At 36.7% G+C, this 21,397-nt stretch overlaps 2 protein-coding genes across 3 annotated transcripts; both read left to right on the top strand.

Annotated features, from left to right (window-relative positions):
- Positions 1-12,521: 12,521 nt before the first annotated feature.
- On the top strand, positions 12,522-17,682 carry LOC145626523 (uncharacterized). Of its 2 annotated transcripts, none has more exons than XM_081678969.1 (10): positions 12,522-12,926; positions 13,079-13,160; positions 13,332-13,396; positions 14,590-15,080; positions 15,316-15,476; positions 15,580-15,777; positions 15,929-16,136; positions 16,539-16,609; positions 16,888-17,017; positions 17,154-17,682. In XM_081678969.1, the coding sequence occupies exons 1-10, from the start codon at positions 12,877-12,879 to the stop codon at positions 17,435-17,437; spliced, it is 1,740 nt and encodes a 579-aa protein (XP_081535095.1). In that variant the 5' UTR covers positions 12,522-12,876; the 3' UTR covers positions 17,438-17,682. The 2 variants fall into 2 exon arrangements, with proteins under 2 accessions (XP_081535095.1, XP_081535096.1); XM_081678970.1 differs by having other exon boundaries at positions 16,545-16,609.
- Positions 17,683-18,499: 817 nt separating this feature from the next.
- Positions 18,500-20,992, top strand: LOC145626524 (calmodulin-binding protein 60 B-like). Its single transcript, XM_081678971.1, has 6 exons — positions 18,500-18,638; positions 18,720-18,810; positions 19,013-19,089; positions 19,514-20,001; positions 20,090-20,386; positions 20,523-20,992. The coding sequence occupies exons 1-6, from the start codon at positions 18,580-18,582 to the stop codon at positions 20,771-20,773; spliced, it is 1,263 nt and encodes a 420-aa protein (XP_081535097.1). The 5' UTR covers positions 18,500-18,579; the 3' UTR covers positions 20,774-20,992.
- The last annotated feature ends 405 nt before the right edge of the window (positions 20,993-21,397 follow it).

Consider the following 21,397-nt stretch of genomic DNA (forward strand, 5'->3'; position numbering starts at 1 on the left):
ACTGCAACTGAAAGGAGGTACCCGGTAATAGAAAAAATGGCATTGGCAGTAGTCGTAGCGGCTAGGAAGTTGAGGCCGTATTTTGATTCACATCCAATAGATGTCCTGACAAACCATCCACTGGAAAAATCACTGCACAAAATGGATACATCAGGTCGATTGCTAAAGTGGGCTGTAGAGCTGTCGGAGTACGAGTTAAATTATAAGCCGAGAGTGTCAATAAAAGCGCAGGCCTTATCGGACTTCATAGTGGAAACTACCTACAATGATGAAGAAGAAGAACTGGGAACTTGGCAGGTTTCAGTGGTTAATAAACCTATGCTTATGATGTATTTTTTAAAGTGTTAAATATAATGTTTAAATGTTTAATATAAAGGTTAAATGTTGAATATAAATATAAATATAAAGGTTTCAGTAGTTTACGATGTTTACAATGTTTCGTATGAATATAAATATAAAGATTAAATGTTTAAGATGCCGAAATATTGCACATATAATATTAGTTTACAATGTGGCAGGTATCAGTAGATGGATCCGCAACATCAACTGGTTCAGGGGCAGGAATAGTTATAACGGCTCCAGATCAGAAAACTTTTGAGTATGCGATCAAATTCAAGTTTAAAGCCACCAATAATGAGGCTGAATATGAGGCGGCCATAGCAGGGATCCAGTTGTCAATAGCAGCTGAAGCAAAGAGAATAATTTTGATCACCGATTCTCAATTAGTGTCCAATCAGTATTCAGGAGAATATGAAGCAAGAGAGCCGACAATGGTGAAATATACTGAAAAAATGAAACAGTTGACGGCACAGTTGCAACATTTCGAAATCAGACTAGTACCAAGAGCACAGAATGTACAAGCTGATGCTTTGGCAAGACTGGCATCTTCAAGTTTCAATGACTTGGAAAGAACGGTTATGGTTGAAATTTTACAGCGAAAAAGCATAGAGGAGAAATCGGAAGTATGCTGTGTTGATAACAGCACACAATGGTTTAACAAGATACTAGCATACTTACTCTACGGAGTTCTACCTCCAAATAAGGAGGAATCAAGAAAATTGCGTAAAGACAGTGTATGGTTCATAATGTATCAAGGCCAGCTGTACAAGAGAGGATTTTCGCTGCCATTACAAAGGTGCATAACGGATCTAGAATCTGTAAAATTAATCGAAGAAATACACGAGGGCACCTGCGGGAATCATCTCGGTGCAAGAGCGTTGTCCCGGGAAGCAATGAGAAGGGGATACTACTGGCCTACAATGAACGAAGACGCCGTTAAGTATGTGAAGAAATGTGAAAAATGTCAGAAATTTGCACCCGCTATTAATTTGTCGTCCAACGATCTAACACCCATACTTAATCCAGTTCCTTTTGCACAATGGGGAATGGATATTGTAGGACCGTTTCCTTCAGCAACGGGTGGAAGGAGATTTCTCATAGTAGGAGTGGATTATTTTACAAAATGGATAGAGGCGGACCCAGTGGCAAAGATAACTGCATCAGAAGTAAAAAAATTCATCTGGAAAAATATTTTCACAAGATTTGGGTTTCCTATGGCGATGGTTTTTGATCACGGAACTCAGTTTGACTGTAAGCCGGTAAAGGACTTGTTGTCCATGTATAAAGTGAAATTTGCATATGCAGCAGTCTGTCACCCGCAATCAAACGGGCAAGCAGAATCGGCAAATAAACAGATAATAGCGGCGATCAAAAAGAAAATAGAGGATGCAAAGGGCTTATGGGCCGATTTGATACCGAAAATTTTGTGGGCAAATAGAACTACAGCAAGAGAAGCAACAGGAGAATCGCCATTCAACTTAGTGTTTGGAACAGAGGCGGTGGTACCATCAGAGGTAGGATTGCCAACTTTCAGAATTCAACATTACTGTGAGGATCAAAATGACTTGCTACTGCGACAAAAGTTGGATTTTCTCCCTGAAATACGTGAGAAAGCGGCAGTCAGATCAGCCGCCTTCAAAGATAGAATGTCGAGGGCCTATAACAAAAGAGTCGCTTATCGACCATTAAATAAGGGAGATCTAGTGCTGCGACGAACATCGGCCACATGGAAAGGAAATGAAGACGGAAAGTTAACAGCTAATTGGGAGGGACCATACCGAATAAGGGATATGGTGATGCAAGGATCGTTTTATTTAGAAACAATAGATGGAAAACCGTTGAAGAATGTATGGAATACTGCGGTATTAAAAAAGTATTATGTATAAGTTTAATGAAATTTTGAATCAATAACGGCAATAATTACAGTGGGAATACATATGTGTTTTATCGTAAATTCTACCGATTGAAAAGGCATCCTCTACTTAACAAACACTAGTAGAAAAAAAGCATTAGGCACCCCCCATATGGCACCGGTTCAGGCTAAACCGGTGCCCAAAACCGGTCCAGTAATGGGCGGGATTTTAGACGAAGAGAAAAGGCACCGATTCAGATTGAACCGGTGCCAAAAATGCAAATGGAACCGGTTTGAACCGGTGCCACTGAACCGGTTCACCCTTTTTTTAAAAAAAACGGAGCATTAAACTTATATACCCTAAAATTGTTTAATCCGCCCCCATTTCCTCTCCTCTCCTTCTCTCTCCTCCTTCTCTCTCTGTTCATTCTTCTTTCAATCTCCATTGTTCTTTCAATCTCCTCTCTCTCTCTCTCTGTTCGTTCTTCTCTCTCTCTCTCTTCGTTCTTTTTTATTCTTTCATCTCCATCGATCTCCTCTCCCTCATATTCTCCCTTCGATCTACAACAACAACCGCCGCCACCACCACAACGTTCGGGCACCAACAACAACAGCCGCCGCCACCACCACAAAATCTCTCAAAGTTCAAGTTCTGGCTTTATTTTTTCGATTTTAATTGTTTTTGTTTTCGATTCACCAATTTCGATTTTGGTTTTGTTTTTCGTAATTGGTTTTTTTTTCGATTTTTCCTTTTAATTTCGATTTTGGTTTTTTTTTTTCGATTTGTGGGATTTTTTTTCGATTTTGGTTTTCTGGGTTTCAATTTTGATTTTGGTTTTTGATTTTGGTTTTTTTTTTTTTTCCGATTTTTGGAATTTTATTTTTGATTTTGGTTTTTTGGTTTTCAATATTGATTTTGATTTTTGATTTTGGATTTTGTTTTTGATTTTGGTTTTTTGGGTTCCAATATTAATTGTTTTTTTTTCCGATTTTGATTTTGTTTTTTTCGAATTTTTGGTTTCTTTTTTTCGATTTGAATTTTGGTTTTTTATTTCGTTTTTGATAATTTCGATTTTGATTTTTTTCCGATTTTGATTTTTTTCCGATATTGATTTTGATTTTTAATTGGTTTTTTTTTTCGTTTTTGATAATTTCGACTATGATTTTTTGGGTTTTTTTTTATTTATTATGAATTTTTATTTCGAATTGAATTTTTGGGTTTTTTTTTATTTATTCTTAAGCTTATTTTTACCAATTGATTTTTTTTTTCTGTTTTAATTAGTGCAGGTACAGAAGATTATGCAAGTTGTAATTGATCTATGTTGTAATTTTTCTATTTTTACATTATAATTTTTTTTTTATGATTTATAATGTAATTTTTTATTTATTTATTTATATGTTAGTTGTAATTGAGCTATATTGTAATTTTGGATTTGATTATGTATTGTAAATTTTTGATTATATAAATTGAAACCAATTCGATTTTTGTTGTGATTGTTATTTTTTTTTTCAGTTGATTGATTTAATTGGTAAGTGAAAAAAACCAAAAAAAATAAAAAATAAAAAAAAATTATTATTTGGACATTTTTGGCACCGGTTAACCGGTGCCAAAAGGAGGATAAAAAAATTTTTTAATGTATTTTTGGCACCGGTTAACCGGTGCCAAAACCTGTTTATGGCACCGGTTTTGAACCGGTGCCAAAAAGGGGGGTAATTGGCACCCCCCACATTGGCACCGGTTCAAACCGGTGCCTTAGGCCGAGTTTGAACCGGTGCCTAATGCTTTTTTTCTACTAGTGAAAACATCGTTAAGTAGGACGGACAGCTAAAAACCACTTCCGTAAGGGTAATAAAAACGCTACCTTATCAGTTGTAGTCATTACCTCACGAGGTTGCTGGTTCAAAATATAATTCCGGTAAAATCAAATCGAGTATACACCGACAAGAGGTGTAGCTCTGATAATGATAACCGAGAGGGTGCTTGACTGACTAAATTAGTGCAGCAAGCGACCGGTATTATGCTCTGAATCAGTAACATGATATATTATAGTGCATATGGCTGAACAACAGGCATATGCACTAGGGAGGCAAGAAGTGTAGCAAGAAGTATAGAAAAGGCTTAATTTAATAAGCGTCTGCTTCGAATTATCTTTTGTCGTCTCAACTTTTATCTTACTGACGAGATGGATATAAAAATGGGAATACAATATTGAGCTCATAATGTTAAAATAAGGGCGTTAAGACTAGTAGAGTAATAATATAAAGTTCATAAATTATCAGTAATACATAACGTTGGCAGCTATAAAAATAGCGTAAGTTAAAAGAGAACGATTAAATGTTGGAAATAGTACGAGTACAATCGACAGGCACCACCACAAAAAGGGCATATGCCGATAAAGCAGCTTTAATATACAAAAATAGTTTGATAAAAACGAGAAAAAAACACTTCAAACTAAGACCGATAAGGTCCAACAACACAAGACCCACAAGAAGATGTCGGTGATGACTGCCCGCCCCTTCAAGATTGTTTATTATCAGACGTCGGGGAATCCAAAATGCTAGGATCTTTCAGGCCTTCATCAACGCTTGGCTCTGCGTTGAAAAGATCCTCCTCAGCAAATTCCTGTTGTTCAAAGCCGGAAGGAATCTTGAAGGCTTCATCATCAAAGGCTTTTTCAACCTTAGCCCAATCTTCCTTTTTCCAACCGGCGGCTTGGGCAATACATCTCTGCGCAGCTGTCCAACCACCATCAAAGCGATCTTGTAACCGAGTGCAAAATTCTTTTGAAGCCAAGTAGCGACCGACAGCTCTTTGCCGTATACCTGGCTTGTCAGCCTCCATTTTATGAACCTTCTCTTCAAGATTTTGAATCTTTGCCTTAGAATCGCTGAGGTCTTTCTCAAGTATAGGAAGACGCTCAAGAGCAAGGTTCTTTTCGGCAATTTGGCTCTTCAGCTGTTGAACCTCCTTCTCAAGTCCTTCAACCTTGCCAGCCTTGTCCTTCAGAGATGCCAACTCCAGGTCATCTCTCTTTTTGACCTCTTTCAGCAAATTTAAAGCCTTGTCAACATTGTCTAAGGCAGTTTGTAAGGCATTCTGGTTGGCAGAAGACTGATGATGTTGCTCCTGATAGTAGCGGTACATCTCAACTAGTTCCGTACCGGACATGACGGCCTACGTATAAAAGTTGTCTCAGTATAAGAACATAATACAGTAAAATAATTAAAAATATATATATAATAATAAATAACAATAATAATAAAAATAATAATAAACTCGTAGCCGAGTTATAACAATTTTGCCCATACAAATAAAGTATCGCGGTAAGGGTAAAACAAATGAGTACCTTCATCATATTATGCATATGAACAGCAGCAAGAGGACCGATTTCGCCCACCGGTCTATCCAAGGGAGGATCCAAGTTGCATAACAGCCGATATCCGAGATTACCGCCTTGCATCGGATCATCGGTATAAAGAGATTCATTTCGGTACACGTCAAGGTTTGGCTGCCATCGATCCCCAAAATGGCAAGGGGGACAGAGAACCCTCTCAGAACAACTTCAGGAAACCTCCCTTCCGGGCGCTCGATCCATTGCTGAGATCGATAAATAAACCCAAGAATGCTGGTATCAGATCCACCAGCCGTAATGGGGATGTTTGGACCGGCTGGTAGAACTGTTTTGGTAGGTTGCAGCGGGGGAGATTCGGAAATTCGAGTGAGATCTTCAATCTCCACCCTCTCGGTCATCTTTTTGGTAATTGGTTCGGTTTGAACCACTGTCTTGTCTTCGACAGCAGAAGGCTTGGAAGGCTGAGAGGAGCGTGTGGTTTTATTGTCATCTGCCCTGGATTTCTTCTCAGCCTGCGTGTCGAATACCCTGGTGTTCGCTGCTGCGACATTACCACCTCGACGATTTCTCAAAGTGGACAGTTTTCTCTTCTTTGACTGATCATCAGCCATCTTTTCAGCTTTTCTCTTTGGATTGACTGGAGAGGCGCGACTGCAATATGAAGCAAGTGTGTCGTAACTAAACATGGGCAACGGGCCGTGCCATGCCGCCGCGGGCCGTGCCTGGCCGTGCCGTGGTGGGGGTCGTGCCGTGCCTGAAATTGGCACACCCCAGCCCACGGCACGGCACAGCCCACGTGCCTTGCAGGCCGTGCCGTGCCGGGCCGCGGGCCAAATCGTGCCACCCTTTTTAATTTTTTTTTTTTTTAATAAATGAAAAAAAAAGAATTAAACGATATATATATTTTATAGTACAACTTAATATATGTGATTAATTTATGTTTATGTTAATATAATTTGTTTACATTTTTTGAACAACTTTATTTTAATTTAGGTTATATAAATTATTTATCTAATTAATAATTATGTTTAAGTTTATATAAACAAATAAAAACAATTTTATTAATTTAGCAAAAAACAACAATGCATATAATAAAAAAAAAAAATACGAGTGCGATAATCCGAAAACACAAAAAATTGAAGAATAACTTATTTTATTATATGACGGTAGCCGGTACGATAATTTAATAATACAAAATAATTAAATTATTTTATTATATGGCGGGCTCGTGCCGTGCCCGGCCGTGCCACGTGCCGTGCCGGCGTGCCGGCCCACGTGCCGGCCACCGTGCCGCCCATCGTGCCGCGTGTCGTGCCCGTGCCAAAACTATTTTTTTTGTTCACGGCACGGCCCACGGCCCACAGGTGGGCCGCCGTGCCGTGCCGTGCCGGTGGTCGTGCCGTGCCGTGCCGGGCCGTGCTGGCGTCGTGCCGGGCCCGTGCCCACCTTTAGTCGTAACTAGGGTTAGGAGCTCTAGGACACCTCCGAATAACCCTTTTGCCGTCAGCTGACAATCCAAGTTGCTTATTATCTAGCTTGTCAACACCTGTTACACATATAAATGGGGGTTAAGGTTAAGATAAAGTTGATGTTATGTAGATAAAAGACAACACAAAATCAAATCATAATCATAATTACAAATAGGGGGTTAGTACCATAACAGTCAGTCCAGCACAGACCGGCATGAGACAATGGGGCATTGCCGAGAATGTATCCCACATTAGGAACCCACACCTTTGGAGCAAGGCGAGGTCTACCTTCATCCTCTTGGGATTCAATAATGTCAAAGTAATTGACAGCTCTAAGTTCGTGGCGGCCGAGTTCCCTCTCGGGAATAGGGTCAAATCGAGGATGTGGCCGATAAAAAGTTCTCCGAATAGGGTAATCATCGGGAACAGATAAAAAGAAAAACTTGTCTTGCCACCCTTTACAACTAGATAGCTTAGGGTGAACGGTATATTTTCTAGAAGCAGTGTACAAAGACCACCAACCCTCAGATTGGCCATCTCTTTTCAGGGTCATCAGCTTCCGAAAAGCGTTAAGAGTTGGGGGAAAAAATCTATACAGCAAAACCCACACAAGAGCAATTACAGCACGAATTGTGGGAGGGGTTAACTGAACTAAGCAGACATTCCAAGCTTTAAAAACTTTTGCTACAAATGGGTGAAGAGGAAATCGTAAACCAAAATCAAAGTGCTTAGCATAAACGGCAACATGACCAACAGGCCAATCAAGAACAGAAGATCCTGCGGCCGGAAGATAAAGGTCATAGCCGTTAGGAAGGTTATAAAATCGCTTGGCACGACGGCAGTAATCTTTCTCTGTTGCAGTTTTTCGGAATTTCTCGCTTATTATGGCTTTCCCCACTTTACTACTCCTTGGCAAGACAAGAGGTTGCTGAAAATTATTGTCATCGGTCTCAGAGTTGTACTCTTCATCCAGTCTCTCCTCTTGAATTATTTCTGCGGTTAAGTCAATGACATTGTCCCTACTCTCGTCGTCAGAGTTGTCGTCATCTTCAACCGAGTTTATTGCGAATTCATGAACGGGAGATGTTTGATCTTCAGGCCGAGATGAGGGACCCTCTTCTTTGTCGAAATCAGAAGAGCTAGGAATTACCACCTGACGGGTTTTTTACTTGATTCAGCAGCTTCTCTGGCTGCAACCTCGGGTTGATAACTTGTTTGCTTCATTCTCGGCATAAATGTGGTATTTACACCAATATTCCCAACGTTAGAGCCGTATTGGTCGAACCGCGTGTTGTCAAAGCGCCTCAGATGATAACGGACGTTTACTGGTTCGATATCAAGAATTTTTGTACCCTCCGGAATACAGGGGTTAACAGGGCGAGTAGCCTTCTCACAGTCGGCTAGTAATTTGTGACGATAAAAGGCTTTCTTTTGCTCTTCTGGAGATAACGGCTGAAACGGATCGTCAATATTGTCAGACAGGGAAGAAGCAGTCCCTCCTGAACGGCCGAGGTCTTTACCCAACGATTGTCTAATAAGACGACGCCTAACAGTGCTTAGGGAAGGGAGTTCTTCCTCAATACTACTATTGGACATCTAAAATCCTAAACTTAAAAAAAAAAGAGGGAGATATAAAAAGTCGAATTATGAAGCATGCAAATCCTTTTCTAACAAAAATTATGATTAAAATTATATAAATACCTTAAAGTTATTCGCCCAGAGTGCAGAACTTCAATTGCGCTTCTAAATAACGAGCAGACAAATAGGCGTTGGCTTGCTATGACGACGAAGGAGATGAAGATGGAAGCCCTATTCCTGAAATCTCAGTTGTTTAAACCGACTTTTCGCTTTTTAAACAAAAAAATTTGGATGTGAAAAATAAAAAGAAAATTTTGTAAAAAGGAAGAAACTGATGTGACGTTTGAGTCATATATCCAATGGTTAGGATAATTTGGGGAATTTAAATGTAAATCGATAGATCAGCAACACGTGTCCTACCCCATACCATGTTTCCCGCTTAAAACCTAGCAAACGATTCATCTCCTAAACGACAGCGTTTTAGCAGTTAATTTATTAAGTAGACCTTGTGTCCTATATATCGGCACACAAGGTCACTTGGGGGGAAAACGGAGTTTTTCGCTCCCATTTAGTTTATTAAGTAGACCTTGTGTCCTATCGGCACACAAGGTCACTTGGGGGGAAAACGGAATTTTTCGCTCCCATTTAGTTTATTAAGTAGACCTTGTGTCCTATCGGCACACAAGGTCACTTGGGGGGAAAACGGAGTTTTTCGCTCCCATTTAGTTTATTAAGTAGACCTTGTGTCCTATCGGCACACAAGGTCACTTGGGGGGAAAACAGAGTTTTTCGCTCCCATTTAGTTTATTAAGTAGACCTTGTGTCCTATCGGCACACAAGGTCACTTGGGGGGAAAACGGAGTTTTTCGCTCCCATTTAGTTTATTAAGTAGACCTTCTGTCCTATCGGCACGTACACAAGGTCACTTGGGGGGAAAATGGAGTTTTTCGCTCCCATTTAGTTTATTAAGTAGACCTTGTGTCCTATCGGCACACAAGGTCACTTGGGGGGAAAACGGAGTTTTTCGCTCCCAGTTAGTTTATTAAGTGGACCTTGTGTCCTATCGGCACACAAGGTCACTTGTAAAGCGCCCACGAAAATTACAACAAATATTATTATAGATACACTTAACAGAGTGCAAGAAACATAGTACTAAACTAAATTAAAAAATCACATAATTTTATAATATGAAAAGACACTAAAAATCTAACGTGATATAAAGTGAGAACGTCGATCAATAATCTAACGTCCTCACTTGGGGGGCTAGTTGTATGGGATGATATATGACGATTGCTGATATCATCTAAAAAGGAAAGATATCGGCCAGGAAAGGGCTGATAAGCTATAAAAAGCAGACATATCGGCCATATCGAGCCCTACAGTACTTGGCACGTGGCAGTCTTTTTGTTGACACTTGGCGAGAAAAGTCTTGCATGCCTTATAGCCACCTGTCACGAAATTTATTATAAATAGTAGGTTAAGCTTCATTAAATGGTAAGCATTAATTACTCTCTCTCTATATATCTTTCTCTCTCTTCTTTCTCTCTCTTACTTATCATCTTATAAACACTTTCTAACTTTATCATCGGAGTGGTTTTCCCCGGATCACCCCGGGGTTAACTGACTTCTGTTCATTGTGTAGGTTCTCAGCTTGCCGATAGAAGTATCAGGATCTCATGTTCGGGTTATCGGATCATACAGAAACAAATAATATTTTATTCTACATCCAATTTTTTTAAACGTTTGTGTTTATTATTAGCTTGTCACTTTGTTGTTCTATGAGTACTCAATTACTAATTTATTGTATTCCATACTTGATACTTGTATTTGGTTCTATATATATATATATATATATATATATATATATATATACTTGTATTTAATTTTGTTATACTCAGTGTCTCCATTAGCTTTAACTACCAATTCATGCCACAAAATCTTGTACGGAGTACTCGTAGACTGAAATTTTGGAAGGACGTTTTTTTTTTTTTTTTTTTCTAGATTTTTTAGTCTACAATTTTTGGGGCAATCATCAGCGTAGTGTGGGTCAGTGAGAAAGCCAAGTTTTATTTTTTGGGATAAAGCCGACGCGTTTTATCAGTTTTTTTTTATTTTTTATTTTATTTTTTTTTTTTTTTAATTATTTTTTATTTTTATTTTTTTTTTTTTTTATAATTATTATTATTATTTTTTTTTTTTTTACATAAAGCTTGACAATTACAAAGTCCAAAGGAAACAAACTACGTAGTACAACTTGCTTCAAAAAAAAAAAAAAAAACTACGTAGTGGCCATAATTTAGCGTGTGAAATTATCAGTTTACGTGACCATAATTGAACGTGTTATGAAGTGAACTTGTGATTTGTGAAGTTTAGTCTGCTACTCCATCTTAGGGCCAGTTCTCATTGACTGAACTGAACTGAAGTGAGCCGAACTGAACTGAAATGAATATTTTATAAGAGAAGGAAATTAGGAACTGAACTGAACTGAACTGAATTGAATTGAATTTCAACGTAATAGAACAGACCCTTAAAGAGTATTGGTAGTTAAAATTCTAGAATAATCATTACGAATTTACGATTAGGAGTGTTTTGGAAGGATTTATTCTCTGTGACTTATGAAGCATTTGATACTTAATCAAATCAGGTTAAAACTTTAATTTCTAGTTTATATACTGTTAAATATATTATCTTAAAGAGTAAATAAAGGTTAAATAGAATTATTCCACCTGCCTTCACTTTCAAGTGTCTAACCCGTAAATACTAAATTAAAAAATCGTCTTCTTCATGTCACTGTAAAAAAAAAAAAAAAAAAAAAAAAAAAAAAGCTCATTTTGTGTGTGGTTAGTCACACCGTTTGGTCACTTAAAAAAGAACAAACTAAATCCTATAACACTGACTAAATAACCTCTATAATACTGATCGAAGTAACCCCTTTATTACTGACCGAGAAATCTTACAACACTACCAAAGTAACCGCTATTACACTAACATAGCAACTTTTATAATTGTTGGCCACACGATATAAGAATTTGTGGTAAAAAATAATTCACCTTTATATCTAAAGTTGAATTGAGTCTTCTCGGGCCTTGAGGCTAAAGGTGGGCATGGGTTGTGCTATCCCGCGGGCAGCACAAGCATGACACGGTAGTGGCACAGCCTGACACGAGCCTGCTAGTGGCACAAAACGGCACGATGACCGAGGGGTGGGCCGTGCCGTGAACACAATTTTGAAAAATCGACACGAACACGGTGGGCGGCTAGATAATTTGGCCCGCCAGCACGACACGTGCAAACGACTATATTTCGCTGCTTCCAACCGCCATACAATAAAATAAGAATAATAAAAACAATAATAATACGAGTAATAATACAATAATACAAAAACATAAACATAAATTAATAAACCATTTAAATATTCTAATTTTAAAAGTTGTTCAAAAAATATATATATATCAAGTTTTGAAAAAAAATTTAAGGCGGCCCGCTGCTCGACATGGGCATGTAGGCGATGCCGTGACGTGGGCTGGGGTGTGCCAAATGGTGGCTTGACATGGCCTGGCACGGCTCGTTGTGGTCTGGCACGACACGTTATCCACCTCTAGGGCCTGTTCCGATTGACTGAACTCAGCTGAACTGAACTGAACTGAACTGAACTCAGCTGAACTGAACTGAACTGAACTCAGCTGAACTGAACTGAACTGAACTGAACTGAAATGAATATTTTATAAGAGAAGGAAATTAGGAGCTGAACTGAACTGAACTGAATTGAGCTGAACTGAACTGAACTGAACTGAACTCAGCTGAACTGAACTGAATTTCAACGTAAGAGAACAGGCCCTAAGTCGAGGCCCTTGACTAATGACTACCGTCTAGTCGTCTACCGTTTCACAGTCAAAAGTTTTCCTTTCTTTATCTTCCAAGAGTTCCCAACAAAAAAAAAAAGACCTTTCTTCTAACAATGACTTCGTCAATGGTGGTCAGCCATAGCCAAAATCCCACAATTTCATTACTTGGTTAAAATTATTTACAATGTTGGGGAAACTGAGTAGATTAACAATTTTTATCCCATTTTTAATTTACACTAACTACATTTCATTGAATTTTCAAGCTCCTCTCACATTTCCCACTCTATTGTTTTATAAATATAACAGAGGCGGCTCTCATTTTTGCCAATTTTCTCTCTCCTCGCTTTTCATTCTCAAACCCAGATTTAATTTTTATAATCTCAGTTTGTTTTTGATTAAAATTCTGTTTCTTCTTTTTATTTGGGTTATTTTTACTCGGCATGGCATCGGGAAATTTTTATGGTGAAGAACACCCTCATCAGCATTTCAAGTGAGTAATTTTTTTTTTTTTTTTAATTTTCCGTAATTACAGGAATAATTTTATCATTTTTACGTCATTTTTATTGTAATTATAATCATAATAATGTAAAAATAATTTAGATTTTCCAATTTTGATTTCTATGGTTTTCTATGCCTATGCAGCTGCTGTTGTAGTGGTGCTAGTGTAAGCTGTGTAACTATGATTCGATCTTCATTTGAGAATGTTAATTCTTCAATTTCAGAGGTTTTTTTTTTTTTTTTTTTTTTTTTTTTCCGTTTATCTATGCAATTTTATTTAATTTATTATATATTTTTTGGCAGGGAATTTGTAGATTTTATTCTTTTTTTTTTTTTTAATTTTATTTTTGAAGTGTCTGCTTTTGATTTGACAAATATTTTCTTTATTGGTGAATAGGTTCAAAATAAACTGAATCTAGTGCTGTCTCTATTGCAAAATTCTGCCCTGCCTCCAACCACAAGGTATTGTATTGTTTGGTTGTTTCTGCTTTTTATTTTTTGTATTTAATTATATTCGAGTAATATAGACTAGTATCCAATTATTAAGATATACAATCGGATCGGAAATTGGATTTTTCATATTCAGTTTAGGTGAAGTAGTAAGATAATACGAAGTATTAGTTTGGAATTTTATGTTATGCGTATGTTTTATACTACTACATATTCGAAGTAGTGTAGATCAGTAAAGTAAATATATTTGGAGTTTTGTTCTTTACTATAATTGAACTTATAATAAATCATTGTTTGCTTATAATTTGGCTCTAGTTTTCGTTGAAATCATTGGAAATATGGTGAGCCGTATATATTTAAAGTTTTCAATTGATTTGAAAGAAGACTAATGGAGGATCCCCAATACATCATCTCCATAATATCTAGGCAAAATCGCTATTTCAAGATTAAAATTACGCTTTTATTTACAACTTTGCAATTTGATGAATATCAAGGGGATAAACTTGGATTTTCTCCATTAATGCTCAATTATAAGCATTAGGATTCCAATATTGAAATGTTTTACTTTTCCATTGTCCAAACCGTGGTAAAATTGTGAAAAATCTATGTATGGAACAATTGTTTTCTCTCCCAAAACATTGTAAAATTGTGGAATCTATGTATGCAGCAATTGTTAATGCCTTATCTTGAGTACATCAATGCTTGCTTCTAATAGACTTTTTTGCATTAGTTCAATTAGACAATTAGTAATGCAAAAGTAAAGCTTGGGGCCATAATGATCATCATCAAAATTCATATGTAGCATTTATTCATCATTACTAAAATATGGATCAGATTTGGATATCCAAATTCTAGTTTATGTGAAGTATTTTATCAGGATTTTTCCATGGATTGAAATTGGAAATTCATATTTCCAATTTTGTAGATCAGGCATAACAGTTATGAATTGAAATTTATGTTTGTTGAAAAATACTCGTATCATTTACTACATTCTCATTCATAGTACAATTCTCAAAAAATTGATGAATTTCAGTGATATCAAAATTGCTTCTATTTTCTTCATTTGTGCTACACTTTGTCTATTTGAAGAGTGTACATGTAATTTTTAGGGGGTCATCTTTACAAATAGTACTTGTATGTTCTTGACATCCAATTTATTTGACATTATACCAGAATTAACAGTTTAAGGTTGACCCTTGCTGCAGCTCATTCCCTGATCACGGCGAGTCATCTGCACCAGGAAGCTTTCGATTGTCCTTTAAGGGCATAATACCTAATGAACTGTTAACCAAGAGCAATATAGAAGATGAGGGTGCTTCACTCGAAGTAGAGTTGCTTGATGAGTTTGGTAAAAGAGTAGAAGTTGGTGTTGATTCTTGTGTGAAGATTAAGATTGACGTTCTTGATGGTGATTTTAATGTTGAGGAGGAACAAAATTGGACAGAGGAGAAATTCAAAGGTAATATTGCCCGCCCAAGGAAAACTAAAGGGTCACTTTTGAATGGAAACACCAAGTTTTCATTGAAGGGAGGAGTTGCTGCTGTTTGTGGCTTTTTTTTCACGGATAACTCGAAGTCAATGAGAAATGGAACGTTTAGGTTTGGGGCTCAAGTTATAGGTGGTCTTCCTTCTGGAAGGGTTGTAAGATCAGCAGTAACTGAAAAAGAATTTCGTGTGAAAGAATGCCGCCTAAAAGGTAAGTAACTTTTTTTTTGAACGGAAAAGGTAAGTAACTTAGTATACCTATTATTACACAGTTTCGAACATAGCATATTTCGTTTATCCTCGTTTTTATATTTTGTTTGCTGCTTCAGAGAATAAGAAAAGACTACACATAGCAATTACATACTCAGGCTTAGCATCTCAATATTTCCTTTTTGTTTGGATGTTCATCTAGTGTTAATTGGACATTTACATACCTATTCATCCAGGTGAGCGAAAGCATTCAACTCCGTCTCCTGAAGATAAGTTATGGCGATTGAAAAACATAAACAAAACTGGGGCAGTTTGTTGTAGGGCAAAGGATAAAGAAATTCATACAGTGAAGGACTTCCTACAACTTTATCACACTGATGAAAAGAAAATGAAAGCTGTAAGGACTATTTTCTTTGTTAAACATGCAAATTTCTAAGCATCACTTCTGCTAACAGGTCTCATGCTGATCACTTTAAATGTTCTGTTCTTGTAAAAATCAGATTCTGAGAGTTCCTGAAACAAAGTGGGATGAAACTGTAAAAAATGCCGAGGCATGCACATTAACCAAAGAGCAGTATCGGTACTATGATGATGCATCAGGGGATGATCTTATATTAGATTGTGCCTTCAACATTAAAAGGGTTACATTCATGGGTGGAACAACCCGGCTTTATGAATCTCTTGATTTTACCCAGAAGGTACCTGGTGTTCTCTGTCTCTGATCCCGTCCACCTCTTTTTTAACTGGGGAGGAGAAAAAAGTAGGAAGATTCTGCTCATGCATGACTGTCCAAGATATATAAACTTGTGGTTTAGATTTTCTAATTGGATTTCTCTATTCTTTTTGCAGGAAAAAGCTGGCAAATTAAGGCAATCTGCATATGAAAAACGACATAAGCTTGAACTAATTGTACCAACTCAAGGAGGACTCGCATATCCATCTAGTACTGAACAACAGGAACTTCAAGAAGAGCAACAACCAGCAGCAGCACCCCCACCATACACTTACCCCATTAATTTACCTATGCAGTATCCTGGTACTGCAGCAACATATCAAGGTATAGACAAATGACAGTCAATCAGATAACGACTATCTTAGGGCGTTTTCAGGATTAAACTGATATTATTACAGAACAACAAAAAAAAAAAAAACATATATCATATAATTGCTTGCTACATTTGCCTCCTTCACTAGATTTTGCTTAGAACACCTCAGTATCTTTTATTTAAGAAAAACAATTGGAGGAAATTTCTTTTGTTTATAATCTGTATAGTTGCATGCAATAATTATATAATCATAGTACATTACTTGTTCGAAACCAAGTAACTTTGGGCTCCCCACTTAGACTTGTGATAAGTATTCCCTTTAAATTGACTATGCTTTAATGATTTTCTTTCCTGATGTTGGTTTGAACATTAGTCTTGTAATGAATGATGCTTACTCATGCAAACTCTTCTAGTTTCAGATGATTTATTGCAAAACATGGGAGCCGCTAATGAATCAGCATGTTTTATGGCTTGTGTTTCTGGGGTAAGCTAGCCACTACAATTTTATCATTGACTAATTAGAACGATATTTCTTTTTTCAAGACATTAAACACATGTTATATGTGAAAGAAATTATGGGACATGAAAATGAAGTTGCTGTATATTTTAAGCAGAATACATGACAGTCATACTAGAAGTGGTTATCTTTTTGTACATGCGCGCCTATGAAATTGCATAAATTAAACACACTATAATTAACATCCTTATATTCGAAGTAATTATGTATTGTTAACTAAACAATTTGTTTTACCTATTTAACAGGATAACAATCCAAATCCTGCAGTCAATATACCTGTGCAGATATCAGATCATAGCCTAGACTCACCGACGTCTTTGCCACCTGAATTATGTTCAGCTTCCTTTCTGTTTCCTAATATGTCTACTGATTCTGGTACGGAAAATCTATTAAGAACCTGAAATTCAGAATTCTTTTTTTTTGCTTTTTTTTTTTTTTTTTTTTTAAAAAAAAAAAACACCCGGGTTTTAGATGTTAACCTTCATTTGCACAATGTTGTGTAATTGAGCAGGGATGCAACAAGTGGATAACTGTGCTTCACAGTCTTTACTATGCACAAATTCATCTTTCTCCAATATTGATGAATATTTTGCTGAGATTTTTGGTGAGGGCGAGGCTTCTGTTGGAGACTTGCAGGCTTTAAACAATACAGATGAGTTGAGGACCGAAACTCCAAGAAGTTATTGGGTATGCTGGAGGAAAATCCTAGTTAATTTAAATTTTATAATAAGGATAAGAAGAATAGATAGTTGCAGACCTCTGAAGAAGCAAAAGACTGGACACGCACGCAACTGATAAGCGTTGCAGTTGTAAGACAAAGTTTAGATGATACATTAATTTCATACAAGCCAATGTGTGTTTGATTTGTAAGAATATTGAAGGATTTCACCTACTGAGTCAGTGAGTCATATAGCTGTATTTACCTGGTGTTTCATTTGTACCAATTTTAATGATACATTCCACAAATAAACGATCATTACAACTTGTAATGAAAACCAGGAAACCTCAATCAAGCCATTAATTAATGATTAATACATGAAATTCTCGGTCATAAAAAAATTTCCTGTACTCTATTGAGTTTTGTATGGTTTTTACATTGAATCCTATATTGTAGAAATGTATATCAAAACATTCTAACGCAATAAAGCTATGGAATCATCAAACTGTTGGACAATAGAACATGATCAGTTAAAAACATCATTAACTTCTTAAAAACTCCAATTATGTTTGTCGTTTGATGCTATAAACCTCTTATTGGTAAAATATTGTACTCCCTCCGTCTCTTTATTAATGTCCACTTTCTCTCTATTATGTGAGAGTAATAAATGATAGAAAATGAACATTAATAAAGAAACGAAGGGAGGGAGTATTAGTCCGAAGTACCAACAAGTCACACGACACCATTAAAGTACCAACGAAAACATTGATGTAGATGCAATCATTGTTGCAGTAAAACCAAATGTCAGCATTTTAAGTCCAAAGAATATATGAACGCGTATATCCCGCGTTAAATTTCCAAAGTCACGGCAATTATGCTCAATGAAGTCACTGAATCAGCCGCCAATTTTTTTTTTGAAGAAATATTACAAAAAAAGTATATTCCTCCCTTCACTAATTAATTACTTTTATTGTTAATATATTGTCTTTTATATCTATTCACTCACCTAATCTCTTATCCTATGACCCCACATTTGCAAATCACTACATTGCAGAAGTAAATAAGTTGGTTAATTCAGTTTAACCCAATTGACTTTCCAAATTTAACCTGAAATATCAACATTTCCATGAAATTTCAATCTTTTCTTTATAAAAAGATAGGCAGTGCTGCAGTGCTTCAGTGCTTGGTATTCACAATTTCTTATTTCTCTCTTTCTCTCTCCTAAAAAACTCTCTTTTTTATTTAATTGGTAATTCCAATTTTGGGTACAAGAAATTCAATGGATTCTAGAAGATTCATTGGTGATCAACAACCCAATGAACATTCCAAGCCTCCTGAGTAAGTAGTTTCATCAAGGTTTTATTGTTTATGAGTTGATTAGCAATTAGTATCCTCTAATGAGAGTTTTATAACTTTTAGGGAATGTTGGTGTAAAGGTGTTACTAATTTAGGGGAAGTGAAATGGATGCAAGATTTAATGGCCCACCTTAAGCCTACAATTGGGGAAGAGGTACCCTGTTGTTATTTGATGGGTTTATTAGAATTTTAATGTCATTGTGTGTTATTCTTTTACTCAATCATACTTCTGATTCGAATTATTAAATTTTTCGTAAAAAGGGTTTTTCTACGTAGTACCCTGTTGTTTAGAATGATTAGACTATTCGGGGAAGGATTGTTTACATATTGGGTAATTCATTGTTAAATGTCATCAGGTTGAAAAGGCTGTGAATCGAGTTCTGGGACCGCTTCTGCCCTTATTACAACATTGTGTCCTGCCTCCTAATTCAAGGTATAACTTGGTTGTCTGTGATTTTTTTTTGTTATGCTTATTTGTAGTTATGGGTTGTGTCTGATTTGCATAGATCTTGTAAAGTGAGATGTTTCAACTATAAATATTTGGAAACATCTAATAAAAGATCATTGACTTCATTGGTTGACTAAAAGCAGTGATGAATATCTTTCCCAGAAGAGAGATTATGCTAATTATATCAAAGCATATGATCTTGCCCCTTTTGGTTTGTACTTTGTAGTTTGTACTATTATTTATCGCGCCGCCATCCAAAGTAATTGTCTCACATCGTATCTTACTCTTTATAGACCTGACTTTTGAAGTAAGGCTTGGTGCAAGATTTTATGGTCATGAACGAATCTTAATTCTCTTTATCATCCACCTACAACTGTTTTGATAGTTTAATTGTTGACTGTTGTCGCAGCATGTTGCCTCAACAGGCTAAGCCATCTGCATCAAGGTGCTTGAAATTGCAGTTTAAGGGTGATTTACCTGCTACACTCTTTACCATGACTAAAATAGAAGATCAGGACGTTATGCTTGAAGTGGAGTTGCTTGATGAGTCTGACAACAGAGTAGATTTTGGCCCTGAATCTTCTCTGAAGATTAAGATTGATGTTCTTGATGGTAACTTTGATGTCGAAGGTAGAAATGATTTAACAGAGGAGGAATACACTAAAAATATCACTCCTCCAAGGAAGAACAAAGGATCATTGCTGAAGGGAAATTGCGAGATTAAAATGAGCAGAGGGGTTGCTAGTGTCAGTCATATTGCTTTCACTGATAACTCAAAATCAACGAGAAGTGAAAAATATAGACTAGGAGCTAAAATTGTTAAAGGGCTTCCCCCTGGAGTGGTAGTAATGGCAGCAGTAAGCGAAGCAATTAGGGTTAAAGAACACCGCCTAAAAAGTAAGTGTAGTCTTCATCTTATATGCAACTTTAAAGAAGTGCTTTGCATTTAGCTTTTTTCCATTTCCTTCATTGTTTCTTTGTTCAGGTGCTAAATTAAGGAATGCAAAACAAAGCGAGCTTCCAAAATTAATAACCCCTACCCACCAGAACTCTGATCAAGAGCTCACAAACCTATCAATTATTCAAGAACTACCACAACCGCTGCTGCCACCACCAAGTTGGACTTCTAGTGTAAGTGGATTCAGGCATAGTATAAATGCAAGCAGCCTTTCAATCGGCAGTATTCCACCCACAAATGTTTATCATGATGCTGCAGCAGCAAATCAAGCCTGTCAAGGGTATGAGCAAACAATAGCACAAGGCGGGTATTTCCAAAATCATGGTAAAAATATGGCTTCATTTGCTTGTTTGAAGAAACATAGCTCTGACTTCTGAGAGTACATTTGTTATATCCGAATATTTCTGGGTTCAATTTTGCATTGTTAAACTAGTGGTGCACGTGAATGTCTATTTTCCAGGTTCTACGGTTAGTTTATTACTAAATGAAGATGACGAGAAACTGGAAGCATTATTACAAACTCAAGAATATATGGATATGTTGAGAATATTAATGGAAGAGACTCCAGTCACCACTCCACTGCAAGAGGAAAGGAGCAATGTTACCAGGAAGCTAATATCCGTATTTTATATGACCAAAGCTGCTACTATGTTCATGATTTCAGTTCAGCAAAATGCAAGTGCCCCTAAAAAGAAGCGAAAGCTTCAATGAAACCATTTTTTTTCAGGTTTGTTGCACATTACCTCAGTATCTCAGTAGCTTAATATCTTTTTTCTCCTGGCTCATGTGTTTTCTGTTTCGAACTCAAAACTTGTGTTAAGAATCTACACGCTTAGCTATATAAAGCTCCAATGAGTTGGGCGACATGTTGTATAATGGACTTCGCTGGTGTTCAGTCTTATTGTATAAATTTTATTGTTTTCACGTCTAGGTGTGTTTCATATGAAAAGTAAATCACGCTAGTTGGATCAATCTGAAATCGCAGCTTAACCAGCTCTAATTAATCTCTAAACTTGATATTTTTTCACACCATCTGATTATTTTCTTTTTCTCCAGAATGGGAAAAAAAAAAGAGAATAAATAAACAAAAGGCAGCAGATTAAAATGATTTGATTCTGGGCTTGAAACTATGATATGTGACCAAAACGTGGGTTCATTTCTGCTACATCCTAGTGCCCTGAAGAAGCAAAATCATAATAAAATGACAGTGATTTCAATGGTTAGTTATTCTACAGAAAACTAAACACGTCTCAGGAAATTCAATTTACGTATCTCAAGTGAATGGATCAAACCATTGCTTAACTTGAGCTCTGGCTCCATTAAAAACAATTGCAA

The sequence above is a fragment of the Chenopodium album genome, chromosome 4, assembly GCF_948465745.1.
Source record: "Chenopodium album chromosome 4, dcCheAlbu1.1, whole genome shotgun sequence".
Taxonomy (NCBI): Eukaryota; Viridiplantae; Streptophyta; class Magnoliopsida; order Caryophyllales; family Amaranthaceae; genus Chenopodium; species Chenopodium album.

Coding starts and splice junctions, on each gene's coding strand:
- LOC145626524 (XM_081678971.1), top strand. CDS start 18,580: ATGGATTCTAGAAGATTCATTGGTGATCAACAACCCAATGAACATTCC. Junction 18,639..18,719: donor GAACATTCCAAGCCTCCTGA/GTAAGTAGTTTC, acceptor TATAACTTTTAG/GGAATGTTGGTGTAAAGGTG. Junction 20,002..20,089: donor TAAAGAACACCGCCTAAAAA/GTAAGTGTAGTC, acceptor TTCTTTGTTCAG/GTGCTAAATTAAGGAATGCA.
- LOC145626523 (XM_081678969.1), top strand. CDS start 12,877: ATGGCATCGGGAAATTTTTATGGTGAAGAACACCCTCATCAGCATTTC. Junction 13,397..14,589: donor GCCCTGCCTCCAACCACAAG/GTATTGTATTGT, acceptor CCCTTGCTGCAG/CTCATTCCCTGATCACGGCG. Junction 16,610..16,887: donor TTATGGCTTGTGTTTCTGGG/GTAAGCTAGCCA, acceptor CCTATTTAACAG/GATAACAATCCAAATCCTGC.